Raw genomic sequence first — 17158 nt, 5'->3', positions numbered from 1 at the left:
AATTCAAGAGTCATCATCAGATGATGAAGAGTGCTTCTGCCTTGTCTGTGTGGAGCCATTTTCAAACAGTCGTCCAAAAGAGACCTGGGTAAAATGCGTGAAATGCAACAAATGGGCCCATGATGCTTGCACCTCAGGCCAGGCAATTTATGTGTGCCAGAATTGTGACTATGAAGTTGAGTCTGATTAATCAGAAATAGGGCATCTGTTTTGTTCAGAGGATAAACATGTTAAGTAAAGCAAGTTATTTGCAGCATTCCATTCAGTTATGATGGATTTATGTGCAAGCCAGAGAACATTTGAGTTTAAAGTTCAAACTAAAGTTTTCTTTCTACTTAATGTTTTGATTAAAATGTGTATTGGATTGAAATAATTGTTTTTTTCCAAATTCTCTTGGCATAATTGTTCAAATTTCCAGTTTTGGTTTGAATTTAACAATTAAAATCAATAATCATAATTAAGTATTTGTGTTCATATTTTAAGATAATCTAGTGTGACAACTTACCTGCCGATGGGGCAAATTGTCACAAGTGCACATTCTCTATTCAACAGTCTACAACTCCGTAATGAGATAAGATATGAAAATGTAATGAATACATCATATGTGCCCGAGACTTCCGTCTTTCATTTGGTGAAACATTTATTACGTTGTGATGTATGGTGCTCAGTAAAAGTTAGTCAGTGTGAAGAGTGTGACAACTTACCCCGCTCTCCCCTACTAAAAATAAAAGCACCTATTATACTATCATCAGCTGTGGCAAGCACGCTTACTGTACCTTTTAACCTTTTTCTTAATCAATATGTGACATTTAAAGCTACTTCAAACAATGTTTGGCGTTTTAGAATTTGTGTAAATTTACACAAAATATAGCTCATTAAATACGGTGCGTTTTTTCCAAACTTAAAACTTAGATACATTTAGAGAAAATCCCTTCAAAAAGAATAGTCTGTGTTGAAAATCATTAATACCGACACCACTTTTGATCCCTCTATATACTGACTCTTTAAGGAGGTCAAAAGAAGTCACTGTACAAACATTAATTAAAAATATCCGGGGGTCTCTGCTAGAACTTTCATTAAAACGTGAGTAAATAAAATGTGTTTTTTTAAATAGGTAAAACAACTGAAATAACGAGTAATTAAAATCAAAACAAACAACCAATATCTGCTGTCATCTAACGCTTGAAGAACTGTCAAGGGGAAATCATGTAAACACTTGAAAAATATGTAAAAATATTTAATAAAATACACCCAAAATAACACAATGGGAAGAATTTAAAAAAGACACAAACACATTTTTCTCTTCTTCTGCTTGAATTTTTAATTAAAGAGATCTTTCTAACATTTGAAGCTTTTTTTTTTTTTTTTATTAACCTTGCTTGTCATGTTTGCAAGTTTCTCCATCTAAATTAAAGGTAGGTCAAATGTGGCTAGGTAAACATTTCACTTTCTTTTTTCTTCACATGAATTTATTGTACATACGACACCAAAATGAAAGCATTCCTATTGGTCTTTGCTTAGTTTGTAACAAGTCACAACACTATCCTGAATTCCTAAAGCTTAGAGTGTGACGCAGAGAGAATTACTCTCTCCAAGAGAGGAAGTAGAGCTTTCTTTCTCCGTCACTGCAGACCAGCTCAGTGGGTCTTTGTGGATTCACCTCCAAGATCAGAACAGGACCTCCACACACAAACAAGCCCACCTGCAGAAAGAAAAGGAGACAGGGTGAAGAAAATCATCCTTGCTTTAAGAGAAGTTAAAATAATTTGACAATTAATCTCACAATTTTTACAATATAAAGCCAGGAATCTTACAACTTTGCTGCTACTCTTGGAAAAACCCAGAAACTATTCTAATGGTTGTCAAACCAGGTCTTAATTCATATATATAATCAAATGTCAAAACGCATCATTGGTATAGGGGAAAATATCAAATGTTGTATTTATAGGGGAAAGCTGAGGCATAAAACAATTTATTCCTATTCAGGAAATTAAGTTAAAAGATTTAACACACCTCACAAGTAGAGACTGTAATTTACTAGTAGAGATAACTGTAAAATGTATTTGCTGGGTACTGTTTTCAGCTGCAAAAACACTGTAAACACAGTAAGTTAGCAAGAATGTGATAAGGAGACAAACATAATCTATGACCAGATTGTTTTGTGGAGTTTGTAGAGTACCTGATTCTTGGTGTCTCTGTCCCACAGCTTCACTGTCCGGTCATAGGAGGCTGAGATGATGGTGCTGTCAGTGAGTCTCAGCACACTGATCCTGTCACTGTGAGCCTGCAGATAAAGCATCACAATTACAAGGAGGAAAGTTGTATATCATGTCTGCTGTCTGCTTTCTTTTCTCTGTACATTTAAATCAAGATGACCAAATTTGATTTGTCTATAAATAAATTTTAAAAATTCAGAGGAAAAATTGCCAGATTTGTAATTTTACCTGCTGAAATATGAGAATTTTCAGCTTTTTTTTGGCAGTTTTCTCTCTTTCTGCTTTGTTAAAAGACCTCAGACGTTACTGGGAACTTATTAAGCTTTTTTCTTTTTTTTTTCTCTGTCAGACAGGAAGAAAGTAAGAAAACGTTTTTACAATAGTGAAGCTTGATATTAAGTGTATGGTCACCATTTGCCCAAATAATCAATGTGAGCCAAAAACTCAGGTTTCATACTGCTTGAAATGTTCAGTTTTACATGTTCATGTCAGTCACTCTCTTCTCTCACTCTTGAACTCTTACAGGCTTTCTTTTGCTCCATGAGGACAGCTCTGGTGGGCGATTGAACCACATGTTGCCCTCCGCATCTCCACACACCACAAAATCTAAAACAGACAAACATTTCAGGTGTGACAGAATCTCCATATACACATAGAACATGCTTGATATTGCAATGTTTTCATGTGTAAACAAGTTTCGTTTTGTGCTCTGAACTTTTCAGAGTTTGGAAGTTATATGGATTTTCTAATGATGTCTGACTCCTAATGCACGTGTCCAAGATACTCATTAATCAGATTAACCTCAGTAGTCCTCTGATTGGCTGTTGGGATCATTGGGACATTTTCTATATGTGTATATATGGTATGGGAGAGCAGAGGTGTTGCCTAGTTACCTTATTTGCTTAGTTACCTTATGAATTTAACCAACAGGAAGCAAAACAGTGTGGTGGAATTCTACTTAACAGTCTTCTTATTTACAATATTTGAATACCCTGCATCATCTTGACCATTATTTTAAAGCAAGGGTGCAAAATCTAGGCAGTGATGCATAGGAATACAATGTTTTAGTCATATGCTGCAGAAAAGTGAATATCTTGACTATTTTTCTGAGACCAAATTAGCATGAAAAATCAACTGAAGTAAACATCTTTTACTTCCAGGTCTGATGTTTACCGTTATCCATTATCACAGCTGTTATCAGGGTCCTCTTCTTCTTCCCCTCCTCCTCGTCACATTTCATGTTCAGTTCACTGAAAGCTCTTCCAAGGGATGTTTCCCGACTCATGGGAAACTGAAAATTAAGAGGATATGATTGTCAGCTGTCTTTTCATCGGTGTCTTATTACTCAGTGTTATCACCGGTGCCTCAACGGTCATGTCAGTGGGGGGATCCGGGGTTTTCTCTGTGATTTTCACATTCCTGTGGCAGTGTGCTAGGTGGTTGCTCAGATTTGAAGTTAAAATTTTTGCTGTAGAAAGAAGTTTTCTTCCCACGAAGAGTGCACAATGGATGCTAATGTTTTTGTCACTTTTTATGGAATCAAACTCAAAGTAATGCCTCTGTCAGTGCGCCCCAGGGTGGCTGTGGCTACATGTAGCTTTCCATGACAAGTAGGGCTGCTCGATTATGGCAAAAATGATAATCACGATTATTTTCACTGAAATTGAGATCACGATTATTTGACAATATTTATTTAACCCTTTAAGACCTACTATAGAACCAAATCCACCAGAGCTTATATTATTTTTATTTTATTTTTTTTTACATGCTGTAGTGCCATTTGTGGGAGCATTTCAAGTTGCTATACATCAATACAACTGTTATAGCCCATATTTTAATAATATGTATGCATTAAGTGCATAGTAATTACATAAATTGCAAAAAAGTGCAATAAACTACAAAAAAAATTGAAAATCGCTTTTGTTTTGTTTACATATATTTCTACTTGGAGAAGTTTAAGAGGTTTATCCCTCAAAACTTTAAATACAATAAAGTTGCAAAAAATAGTTTCCCACCACAGGAAATTTATTTTGAGTGTCTTCATAGTTTTATTTTGGAGATACAGCAATTTTTATATACTGCAGGAAAAACAAAAAAACAATCCTATGATGCAAATTTGCAAAGAAAACAGCATGTGCATCATTTCACTGTGGGAAGTGTTACGAACAGCTGATAGGAACGGCAAAGCGTGTTTCTGGAATATTATGCTTTTGTTCCTGCAAGCGCTTTTTATGCAGTTTTTGCAAAGCTATATGTGGAAGGAAACCGTGACCGAGGACAAGCTGATGGCATCAGATGTAAGTACAACTCCTCCGGTTTCATATGCAAAACAAATTATTGCGCTAGCTTACACGGTTCAGGTTCTACAGGGATTTAAAAATAGTTACGCAAAACGGAGCGTGCTGCTCTGACCGGCTTTAAAGGGTTAACAATGACTTTTAAAAAATAATATAAAATAGTGTGCAACACCACTGAAGTTTTTTTTTTTTTTTTAACTCTTTTCAACCAACGGCAGTCACTCTCCAAATAACTTCTGCTTAGCTTTCCGAGCTTCCCTCGGGTCCTCTTAATCAGCGGTCTCCAACCTTTTTTGCGCCACGGACGGTTTATGCCCGACAATATTTTCACGGACCGGCCTTTAAGGTGTCGCGGATAAATGAGGGAGGGGCTAATAATCGGCTCAGTCATTTTTAATGATCGTTGAAAGCCCAGATCGTAATCGTGATTAAAATTCGATTAATTGAGCAGCCCTAATGACAAGTGTGTGAATGTGTGCATGAATGGGTGGATGACTGGATGTGTAAAGCGCTTTGGGGTCCTTAGGGACTAGTAAAGCGCTATACAAATACAGGCCATTTACCAATGTCAGTACTTCCATGCTTTAAACGCTGCATGGTCGTACTCTCTCCATTGTTGATATGCACACGTCTGTTGCTGCCACGGGTGTTGCACGCGCTTACGTCGTTGTCATGAGACACTCTCACAAACAAAAATCAGGGTTTAGAAACACAGTGTGCCTACGGGAAAGTAACAGTAATCTAATTACATTTTTTTGCAATAGTAATCCCTTACATTACTCAGTACTTTAAAAAAGTAATCGGATTACAGTAACGCGTTACTGCCCATCTCTGCCTATAGACATGTACTAAATCTGTTCACAAGAGATGATGAGTGTCCACAGTTCAAGGGAGGGGATTATTTCCTAAAATACCAATTCTTTTCATCTTCAGAATGGTTTTGATGGTGAATTAACGCTTAATGTGGAGTAATGCTGGTTCGTATACTCACAAGGAAGCCGATGTAAATCTCTCCCTTTGATTCACCCACCAGCCACACGCTTTTCTTATCATTGTGGATCACGCAGTGAAATTCAACTTCATAGTGCCAACTGATAACAAGAGACAACCCACATTTAGAGTTACCAAAAACAAGCAACAAGGAATCCATCAAAGAGCTGTTGAACTGGATTTTGGTCATGCAAATATCAAATAAGCATTTTGATCCAAGGTCTGCTATAGTTTGAAGAAAGAAGCTAAAACAGCTTGTTTTAGAATGTAGTCCAGTATGAGAGGATTATTATGCTGAATGGCTGATTTAAAAAATAAAAAAAAGCATGAAAAATACATTACTTGTTGACTTTATTGTGCCAGCTGCCCTCATTGTTCTTGGGTGCCACATCAAATACTTCTCCAGTTTTGTTCACCCCAAATAAAGCAGTGCAGTAGAAGAGGCGCACCACTGGTTCACTGACTGTGTAGGTGGTTACCTTCACCAAGCTGGAAGCAAGAGACAAAAATTAAAGAATTAGTTAGTGTGAAGACTGAAACTCATAATACCTCATGTGATGTCTCCCTCCACTGCTGATGCACTGAAGCTCAGAATCAGTTAAACTTCACAATCTTAATCAACACAAAACAGCTTTCACGTGCCAGTTTACCACAGCGCTTAGACAGTCATGATTGTTTTTTTATTAAGCAAACTAGGCAAAATTAGTTATTGTCTTTAACTTTATAGGACTAATGCAGATGAGAGTGCTTGGGCATCTTATGTATTAGCTGTTGGTGTTTACCTTGCTGTGTCATGTTTTTTATTCCACACCAGCTTCCAAACACCAATAAGTTTCACACTCGCCACAGCGATCTGACTATCAGGCATGGAGCAGACCGCTGTAATGGGGTCATCAAATACCTGACACACACACACACACACACACACATAGACACACACATAGACACACACACACATACACACACACACACACACACACACACACACACACACACACACACACACACACACACACAAAAAGATGGATGGCATGGTCAAAAAACAAACAAACAAAACAAAACAGATTTAAAAAGAGTTTAAAAAAAACTATTTTTCTTTGTACACTTCTTCACCTGCTTGTGGCCAACCACTGAGTTGTTTTGCCACAACTCGAGCAAACCAGATTCATACCCAGCGAGGAGCAGGTCATCATTTTGACAGAAGCACAGAGCTGTGACCGAGCCTTTCAGGTTTGGAGGACTTGCTGTGGAAAAAAGAAGAAACACAGTTTTCATAACAAAATGTGTATAAGGACCCTTAATAACACTGTAATTACTTTAAAGATAAGGCTACATAGGGCACCAGTTTAGCTCCCAGCACGTGTTCAGTAGTACTTATTTTATTTTTAGATTTAAAACAAATCTTCTTTGATTAATTCAACACTGAAGAAATTCTAATTGATACTCATATCTCCCAATCTTTTTCACCATCATTCATTTATGTTTTAAAAGGTACAATAAGTTTTTTTGAGGCTTTTTGTTAAATATAAAAAAAGAATATTGTAGTCATAAAGACACATTGATTTGTTGACATTGACAATTGCATCTGAAACCAAAATGATGCACTCTCGTAAACTTTAAATGCAGTCATTATAAGTACATAGATTTGTGTGCTGGATTGTGGGCACACCATTTTGAACACAATGACTGAGATGGACATCGCAGCTAATTGGTTCAAGATTTCCTGAAATGAAGTCTGGGCTCTAACACAAGAAGACGTGCATAAACATAAAAAGGGTTTTTCTTGAAAGGAAATGAAAATTATAAGGAGTTTTAAAGACATTTTAAGTAGCTAATTTTGCACAATATTGGTGAGAAATTTAATGGGAACATGGAAAAATAATTAAAGACATTAATATTTAACATAATACCTCTCTTTTTGCATCTCTCTATATAACGTCCTCCTTATCAGTGCACAAAAGGGGAGCATTTTAAACATCATTACTCATAAGCACTTACAGCTGCAAAAGGCCACATAATAATGCGTCGTTAACCAATTTTCAAATGTTCATTACTTAATTGCAGATGATAAATATTGACTTTTTAATACAGTAAAAAAATAAAATAACGAGAGTTAAATCCATTTTCAAATTTGAGATGTTTCTACTGGCTTACTGTGCCAATTTATGGAACATAAGCTGAAGCCAAACAGGTACTAAAATAAGAAAAATGAGAGATTTGTAGCTCCCTAAAAGTTGATTTTATTCATCTGGACGTAGCGTTTTCAGTGAGAGAAACGTTTCGTCACTCATCCAAGTGACTTCTTCAGTCTCAGCTGACTGCAGGTTTCCCAAATCTTATACACAGTACATTTGCACAGTGACTGAAACTAGCACCACTGAAGGAACAATGGGTTGGGAGATTGGTTCCTTGATCATGCAAATTGTCATGACGATTGGTCAACAACCACTGATCAAAGACCACTGATCAATAGCCATGAGTACCATTCACAGAGAGTTGGGGTTTAAAAGCCACAGAGACACTGTGTTTAACTGTTCCAATACTCCTGACACATACGGGATCACTACGGGTTTTTGCTGAGCTTTCTTTAGGTGCCTTCCCAGCAGATTTGTAGACACTTGTGAGTTGATAATTATGATTTGTATCATTTATATAAATGGTAAAAAAAATTAAAGTCTCAATTTAAACCAATTTTTTTTTTTACCTCTTGCCCATGTCCAGCATCGCAGCGAGCGGTCTTCAGAAACAGTGAAGAATTGTGGGACCCTTTCCTTGCAAACGACTCCATGAATCGCACCGCTGTGACCGCGAAAGGTGCTAAAGTGCTCCACCTGGAAATAAACCGACATATCTAGTCAGTGAGAAAATACATCTGAAGAAGCAGCAGGGCACTTTAAAAATTCAGAGGATTTTTTTTTATTTGTTTGAGAGACCTGTAAGGGTTTCCAAAATTTCACTGTGCCATCATCAGACGCTGTGAAAACGGACATTTCTTCTGACTTCACTTCCTTCCCTTTGTCTTAAAAACAAAGAGTGGGCTTAGAAATATCAAATATTAATTTCAGAATATGCAGTATTAACTCAATACAGCGTACTGAATGATGGAAAGAGGAGGAGACTATGTGTGTAATCACTTCCCAGCATGTTTTCTCAGGTACCTGTATTTGGGAGGAGAGAGCAGTGGTGTATGCGTCTCATGTGAGCAGAAATATGGCAGATTTCAGTGTTTGTTTCCCACTTCCAGACATGCAGTGCCCCCTCTGCACAGCTGGCTATCACATATTGTCCCTGCCCACAGAAAGCATGACAGAGCAGGTCAACAAAGAAAATAATTTATCAAACCAAAGAAAAAGACAATTTCATGCTATAGTTAAACAGTTCTTTACATTGTACACAATATAGAGAGCTTATTTACTTAAAGCTGCATAAGTGACTCACCAGACAGCAGACAGAGGTAAGTGGACTTGTCCAGGAGATTTCCCTCAGACACTGCCCAGCCTGAAGGTCCCACGAACAAAGTCTGCCGTCATTTGAAGAGCTTAACTGGAACAAAAACAAAAAACACATTTTTGAAAGCACTTGTATGTTACTTAGATGTAATTATCAGATATGCGTGTCTGTGCATTGCTTCCAAGCTTGCTAGCCTTAGCTGATAAATTAACACTCCATCTTCTTAGCCAAATGTGGACACTTTAGGCTCCAAAAAAAAAAAAAAAAGGAAAAACAGAAAATTAGTTTAAAAACAAACAAACAAACACATAGACCCCACCCACCCAAAAAACAACAACAACAAAAACAACCCAAACATGTACAGCAACCCTCTTCGATACACTGCTTATTAACTAAATGAGCCAAATTTTTCCACAAAACCTTTCTACAATATAGCTGTACAGCAATTCTTGACTAAGTTTCTTTATTTTTTATTTTTAAATTGAAAGACTTGACCATAAACAGTTTAACTATCATGAATACAGTACATACGACTAAAGAATTTTTACATGAAATCTTGTTATGCCACCTGTTGCTTTTCCTTAGTTGCCCTGTTGAATTTGATCTTGTTGTACTGTGAGGTAACAGTGCAATATGGAGTCAGGTGTGAGACATTTTAGCACCAATGACACTAAACAGGGGAGAAAATTTTCAAAGCACCACTCATAACCCCGACAAGGATCAGGCAAAGGCCACTATTTGTATTTTTCTTTCCACTGTCCTACAATAACTGTGATTGTAGTAAAGGACAAAGGACGCTTGTTTGGTTGGTCTCGACATGCCTCCATCCCCATTTTAATATAACATCACAGCTTTGTATATATAATTAATTTGATCTCTTGGCTGTGGACCACAGATCCCACTTTCAGAACCACTGCTTTATGACACAAACAAAATATGAAAAGAAAAAAAGAAAAAGAAGACCAACCACACAATCTGGAGTCCAAACGCAGCCTGTGACCCAGTCTCGGTGAGCATGAGGCAGAGTCTTAGAACGAACAGCAGGAGCAGTCACATCCCACACCATCAGAGCCTGAAACAATCAAATGTTTATGATAACAGATGAAGAGAAAACCAATGTAGCTCTCTCCAGAGGTAGAATATGACAAGTGCATTTAATCAGCTACTGTTAGTGTTTATGTTTTATGTGCTTTATTTTTCTGCATTCCACACTGAAACACTACACTTTTAATTACACTACATGAGTTTTAGTTCCCAGTTGCCAGTCTTGGTAGCCGGGGATCAGTCCGCCAGGGCCTCCGCTCCTGGCTGTTACCCAGCACACAATGCACCCAACCCCTACGGCACCACCTGCGGGTGGTGGGCCTGCGGGAGGATGGGCCCATGTCCCCTTTTCGGGCTGTGCCCGGCCGGGCCCCATGGACTAAGGCCTGGCCACCACACACTCGCCCTCGGGCACACTCGCCCTCGGGCACCCTCCCCAGGCCTGTCTCCAGGGCGGGGCCCGATAACCCTATCCCGTCAGGCTAAACTGTTCCTTCAATGTTCTCCTCATAAGGGTCTTCTGAATCGCTCTTTGTCTGGTCCCTCACCCAGGACCAATTTGCCATGGGAGACCCTATCGGGGGCAAAAGCCCCCGGACAACATAGCCCATGGGAACCCCTCCACCACGATAAGGTAGCGATTCACGGAGGCCCCAGTCCGTGAGATCTTCAACACACACCTCTGGCAGAGCTTCAACAGCATTCCGAGGGAGAGTGGGGACATTGAGTCCGAATGGACCATGTTCAGCATCTCCATTGCCGAAGCCGCTGCATTGAGCTGCGGCCGCAAAGTGGTTGGTGCCTGTCGTGGTGGTAACCCCCGAACCAAATGGTGGACACCAGGCTGAAGAAGGAGTCCTATCGGGCTTGGCTAGCCTGTGGGACTTTGGAGGCAGCTGACAGGTACCGACAGGCCAAGCGGAATGCGGCTCGGGCAGTGGCTGAAGCAAAAACTCGGGTGGGGGAGGAGTTCGGAGAGGCCATGGAAAAAGACTTTCGGACTGCCTCGAAGAGATTCTGTCAAACAGTCAGGCAACTCAGGAGGCGAAAGTGGTGCTCTACCTGCACTGTGTATAGTGCTGGTGGAGCGCTGCTCACTTCGACTGAGAAAATTGTCGGGCGGTGGAAGGAATACGTCGAGGACCTCCTTAATCCCACTGACATGTCTTACGAGGAGGAAGCAGAGTCTGGGGATGACCCGCCAATTTCCAGGGGAGAGGTCACTTAGGCAGTTAAACAACTCCTTGGTGGCAGAGCCCCTGGTGTGGATTAGGTCCGCCCCGAGTTCCTGAAGGCTCTGGACATTGTAGGGCTGTCCTGGCTGACAAGCCTCTACAATGTTGCGTGGAGATCAGGGGCAGTACCTCTGGACTGGCAGAACGGGGTGGTGGTCCCCATCTTTAAGAAGGGGGACCGGAGGGTGTGTTCCAACTACAGGGGGATCAGACTCCTCAGCCTCCCTGGGAAAGTCTATGCCAGGGTGCTGGAAAGGAGAGTTTGTCCACTAGTCGAACCTCAGATACAGGAGGAACAATGCAGTTTTTGTCCTGGTCGCGAAACACTGGACCAGCTCTTTATCCCCGGCCCCGGATAAAGCGGAAGAAGATGGATGGATGGATGGATGGATGGATGGAGTTTTAGTTACCTTATAAGGTAATTTAAGTGTACCAAAAAATCTTACATGTTCAGTAGGCAGTATCCCTAATCTGAATCTATGAAGCACTGCAACTACATGATATCATTATTAATATTATTATTATTTTATTTTTTTAAGTAAGAATAACCCAGAATTCATGATTTCACCCTCTCAAATGAGACAACGTTCTCCCCCTCTCATACTGATTTCACAGTTGTAACCTTTTATTGGAGGTACTCTCATAAGGTTCATAAGGGGGGGGAAGAGTTACAGGTACCTGATCTTTTCCACCAGACAGCAGCTGTGCACCATCTGGACTGAAAGCCAGACACGTGACTCCGCCACTGTGGCCCCTCAGTATTGAATTTGGCTGGATCGGAGGGTCACAGGTCAGATCAGACAATAACCACAGCCCAATGGTGAAGTCATCTAATTCAAAGAGCAACATTGTAAAACATTTTTAGACATAAGTCAAACTGACTGGAACTTGAGAAACTTTTGATAATACCCTGAGAAGAAAGCATAATCACTACCACCAATCACACCTACCTGAAGCTGTCGCCAGGTACGTGGAGTTTTGTGCGAGTGCCTGGATGGTGCCCGATTGCACACCAAACACTCCCACCATTTCCAGGACTTCCGTCATTCCCTCCTCTTCTTGTTTTCTCTTCCACACCCGCAGAAATTTGTCACTTCCTCCAGACACCAGCAGATCGGTGTCGGTCTGCTCTGCTTCTAAAATGACCCACAGCATGCACGGTACAGACACGTCCAGGTCCACGGAGGCCCAAATCTTCTCACCTGAAAAATTAATTTTGGTACAGTTTATTTCTTTTATAGTGCACACACTTAAAAAGAGCAAGAAAGGAAAAAACCTAGAGGAGATGCTTTGAATTTTAATGCCAGAGATGTCTTTTTTGAGCCACTGGCCCCACTTCATACACACACACACACACACACACACACACACACACACACACACACACACACACACTTTCTTGTAGTGATTCCATCTGGTAAACATTTTTGAAACATTCGTAGCTCACAACACACCTGATCTGAGGCTGAAAAGTTTGATGCCATCAGCGTGGTATCCCACAGCAACATAGTCTCCATTCACAGCCACACACAGAGCAGCAGGCTGAGACGTTACAGCCTTTAGCTTTTTCAGAGGTGGTTCCTGCATCCACTGACGAAGAAGAAGAAGAAAAAAAAAAAAAAAAAAAAAAAAAAAAAAAAACATGAACATGAAGATGCTGAAATTCATGAATATATGAATGAACAGGTTTTTCCATCAATAGAGCCCCACCTTAACACTTAACATCATCAGTACAAGATCCTTGTAAATGTGCAGCATCATTAAAGTTAAAAGGGGTCCAGCAAAATATTAGAACTTACATCATCACATTTTAATTCAGTGACAGAACGTCCAAGTCCTCCAGACCAGAGGTTGAGCTGTTTGAACAGAAAAAACAGAAATGGGAGGTGGTGATGATTAGCTTTATAATCACTGAAATCTTTGTTTGTGAGAAGATACTGGTGCCTGTTCCTGCACTGACTTTCTCCTGATAACTGCACTATGACTGCTTCAGAGGTGGTGCTTTTTGAGGTCGTTTTTGAGAAAATAAACAGCAGTGTCATATCAGTCATCTCAGATAAATCAGAAAACAACAAAAGGCTATCTCCGAACGTTGATTCTGTTCATCTGGACGTAGAGTTTTCTGAAAACTCTACATCCAGATGAACAGAATCAACGTTCGGAGATTTACTTACCTGGATGATTGAGAATGCATCAAGACGTTTTAAACCAAAAGTTATTTTATACAAAACCAAATGGTTATTAAAATAAGCAACATTTGAAGGGAAAAGCAGAAGCTTTATTATGTGCTGACTGATGTCTCACCATGTGATCAGAGCCAGCGCTCAGAAGCATGGATCCTTCCTCCAGGAAGGTGAGGGACTCTGTGGCTTCACAGTGAGCCTGGAAACATCCCACACAGGTGGAGGTGGGCACTGACCACACCCTCACCTCCCCAGACACAGAGCCAGAGCAGAGCATGGAGGAGTAGGGAGAAAAAGAGAGGCTGCGCACTGATCGTGTGTGGCCGCACAGGGACTGATGGAGAGAGAGAAAAACAGTGAGTGCATTATCTGAAGTAGTTCTTCTTTCAGCTGTTCTCTAATAATAATAATAATAATAATAATAATAATAATAATACTTTCAAAAAAAGCCCTATTCTGCTAAAGAACTGAAATTAAAAATAAATATCTCAGTTTCAATAGACCACACCCCCTTTTGTAGACACATGTTTTCATTGGTTCCGATATTCCATACTTCAGTTATATTTATGGTCCAATTTTTTTTCTCCTGTAGATCTTTAGTAGAACTGATTATGTATTTTTAACATACATTCATGGTGAAAATGAAATAACATTGCAACATTCACAGCATTGAGCTCACTGTTAGTTTTTTATTCTTGAGCCAGTTCCACATGATCACATTTCCATTCCAGCAGCCAGCAGCCAGAAGGTGACCCTTAGGGTCAAAGGTCACACAGTTCATAGGGCTTCTGCTGAGCACGGAGGACACTTCAGTACCTTTATCAGAAGACCACACCTGAAGAGAAGAAACAGGTTTGATTAATACAGTCGAGGAACGATGTCAAACCTGGCAGTGCAGCGTCAGGCTGTAAACCATAACAAAGCAGCTGCACAAATGACTAACAACACATCATCACTTAATCATCACTTTCACCCTCAGGGGGACAGACTAGAGCTAGAGAACAATTTCAACTTCCAATGATTATGAAAAAAAGAAAGCAAAGTTACTTTTTTATGCAACTGTAGCTACATAAGGGCTGCTCAACTTTGGCTAAACTCATAATCATAAGTGTTGAACATTATTATACACAGACGCTGGAAAAATAGTGGACATATTCTACCTTTCTGTGAACCTTAATTACAATCTAGCTGATATTGAAGATTATTTCGTTCAATGAACACTCTACAAAACTAAATTACATAACACTGTTTGTTTTTGATCCACATGCGCTGGCATTCCTGAGGTCCTATTTCACATGATACTGAATCAAGACAGAAGTCGAGGCAGAAAAACACAAACATCTTTTTAGTGTTACTTTAATCATGCAGTCGAGGGAAACCGTGGCGAGGTGCTTCTTGTCTGCAGTGACATCACTTCCTGTTATCATATTAGTGTGGCCATCAATAACGTCAGTCCTACAGAAACACAAGTAAAATGACTTTAAAGATTCGGTGCTATATTTGTAAAAAATTAAATCTAAACCAATCTTTTAACCCTTCTCACACCTGCATCCATTTTCAATGTCCCACACTTCTATTCGCCCATCAAAGGAGGTGGTAGCAAGTCGTAAGTCCTTCAGGAAGACACAGCTCGAGATGCCGTCACAGCTGCTGATCAGAGACTTCACCTCCTGCTCACAGCCAGGAGAAAGTGCATATTAGACATTTTAAAGGCTTCTTATTCTCAGCAAGTGTGACAGCACATTATTTATGTATGAATTTATTTTTGTTTAATCAGGGTAGAAAATGTCTCAGCTAGAAATAAAAACAGCAAACGCATAAAGTTCACATTAATGACAATAAATACCAACTGGAAATTAACTACACACAAACATGGTCAATGAATCCAGTCTGCTACTGATCTCACAAATTCAAAGCATGAATACAAGCTGCTGAGTTGATCCACAACGTTATAAAATGTGTTTAAAACAAACACATTTGTACCTGTCCAGTCTGCGTGTGGATGAAATGTAGAGTTCCCTCGCCAGTACCAACCACCATCATCTGGTCATCCTGGCTCACAACCAGAGAGGTGGGCTCCGAGGGGAAGGTTGACAGCAGCTCGCTGAGTTCAGGAGTTCAAACGCACAAGAATATCAACACAATAAAACAATATGGACTATATTATCCAACATACACATATATCTTATTTGTTTTGTACTTCTGCTGGTATTACTGATCCCACAAGTACATTTACCATTTCCTATAATATAAGCATATACAATTTACAGTATACATTGCAGAAAAGATGCAGAAAGATTATTTTATTTTTAGCCCCAAAAATATGTACTCTTGGACAACAGGCAAAAAGCCTTCAGGAAAAAAAAAAAAAAAACTTCAGTTGGTGACCTCTAGTGGTCAGGAGATACCATCAAGTTCTGCAAAGCTACTGCAGAAACATGGCGGTACAACACAATGGACTTTCCGTTCTTTTTAGAGGATTAGACCCCAGTTAACACAGAATTATGAACCTTATCTTCATTTTCTGTATAAAATATATCTGAAAATAGCACATCCCTTTAAAGCAGGGGAAGGGGAACTTCAGGCCTCAAGGGCCGGTGTCCTACAGGTTTTAGATGTGTCCTGTATCCAACACAGCTGATTTAAATGGCTAAATTACCTCCTCAACATGTCTTGAAGTTCTTCAGAGGCCTGGTAATGAACTAATGATTTGATTCAGGTGTGTTGACCCAGGGTGAGATCTAAATCCTGCACGACACTGGCCCTCAAGGCCTGGAGTTCCCCATCCCTGCTTTAAAGTATGACTTCTCCGGGTGAAACTTATTGTTATACTTTTAAGTTCATGTTGGTGCTAAAACCTTTGTCTTAATATATTTTTAAAGTGCTGCATGACCACTTTTATTACAGTAAGAGACATCAAGAACTCTTCTACTGACAATAAAAAAAAAAAAAATCACCTTGAAGGAGAACCCCTTACCTTTTTTCTTCACCATCACTGTTCCCATCAATGTTCAGACACTCAATTACCCGCACTCCTCCTTTGCCCACCATGCCTTTTCCCCAGGTGTGAGCAGAGGTCTCTTGAGGTTCATTGAGGGCCTGCTGAATGAAAAGAGCTGGCCAGGAGGAGAGTGTGGAGGCGTGACGCCGCAAGAAATTACGGCAATCCTTTAAATCGTCCTGGATGGAAGCTGAGAGGACAAAAAGAAACTGGAATGAATAAAACAAACACCTGGCAAGGATTTGTGGGTAAAGTACTTTTAAGCACTTACATGATGGTGCAGACTCTTGGTTCTTATCTGCAGAAATTACAGGATATAAATATCAGGAATTTTTGAGGAGTGTAATCTCAAAAAAACACATTTTAAAATATACACAGCTGCAGACAGAAGAGATGTAAAAGTTTAAAAGGAAACCCACCTAACAGGCTTCAGAAAGTTACTCACCATACCAGCTGTATGTCTCCAGGAGGTGGTGCAGGAAGCCGTGGCGCACATTAGCGTAAAGGAAATAATAGCTGGAAAGCAGGAAAGAAAGTTCCCCCAGTTGTCCACTTTGAATCTAAACAAAGCCAAACAAAAGCAGTGAGAAGTTAAAATCTTCAAGAAATATCAACTGTAGCTATGATTCCCACAAGATTAGGACTTATACAATACAATATATTGTGCTTTATCTGCGGTAATTATAATAAATTACTGTATTGGTTTTTTTGCTGAATTTTATTAATATTCATGTTGCGCAGC

At 39.7% G+C, this 17158-nt stretch overlaps 1 protein-coding gene across 3 annotated transcripts in view; it reads right to left on the bottom strand.

The window, feature by feature from the left end:
- Positions 1–1281: 1281 nt before the first annotated feature.
- Positions 1282–17158, bottom strand: part of tep1 (telomerase-associated protein 1) — a 39555-nt gene continuing 23678 nt past the window's right edge. For 2 of the 3 annotated variants that reach the window (XM_086271433.1, XM_086271432.1), the window contains exons 32-56: positions 16862–16976; positions 16688–16714; positions 16393–16606; positions 15399–15519; positions 14961–15085; positions 14771–14870; positions 14095–14250; positions 13537–13749; positions 13032–13088; positions 12687–12822; positions 12183–12434; positions 11911–12062; positions 9921–10025; positions 8942–9046; positions 8662–8791; positions 8437–8522; positions 8208–8334; positions 6617–6747; positions 6286–6404; positions 5846–5992; positions 5505–5604; positions 3390–3507; positions 2740–2822; positions 2180–2284; positions 1282–1702 (exon numbers count right to left, since the gene is read on the bottom strand). In XM_086271433.1, the coding sequence (XP_086127559.1) occupies positions 1583–1702; positions 2180–2284; positions 2740–2822; positions 3390–3507; positions 5505–5604; positions 5846–5992; positions 6286–6404; positions 6617–6747; positions 8208–8334; positions 8437–8522; positions 8662–8791; positions 8942–9046; positions 9921–10025; positions 11911–12062; positions 12183–12434; positions 12687–12822; positions 13032–13088; positions 13537–13749; positions 14095–14250; positions 14771–14870; positions 14961–15085; positions 15399–15519; positions 16393–16606; positions 16688–16714; positions 16862–16976 (3144 nt within the window). In that variant the 3' untranslated portion in view covers positions 1282–1582. The remainder of the gene's footprint in view (positions 1703–2179; positions 2285–2739; positions 2823–3389; positions 3508–5504; positions 5605–5845; positions 5993–6285; positions 6405–6616; positions 6748–8207; positions 8335–8436; positions 8523–8661; positions 8792–8941; positions 9047–9920; positions 10026–11910; positions 12063–12182; positions 12435–12686; positions 12823–13031; positions 13089–13536; positions 13750–14094; positions 14251–14770; positions 14871–14960; positions 15086–15398; positions 15520–16392; positions 16607–16687; positions 16715–16861; positions 16977–17158) is intronic. The other variant, XR_015125996.1, reaches the window with a different exon arrangement.

The sequence above is a fragment of the Aulonocara sp. 'chitande type north' Nkhata Bay genome, linkage group LG18 (assembly GCF_057382095.1).
Source record: "Aulonocara sp. 'chitande type north' Nkhata Bay isolate Kocher_YH1m ecotype deep benthic linkage group LG18, A_spYH_male_GT1.1, whole genome shotgun sequence".
Classification (NCBI taxonomy): domain Eukaryota; kingdom Metazoa; phylum Chordata; class Actinopteri; order Cichliformes; family Cichlidae; genus Aulonocara; species Aulonocara sp. 'chitande type north' Nkhata Bay.
This window is presented reverse-complemented; position numbering and strand designations above follow the sequence as displayed.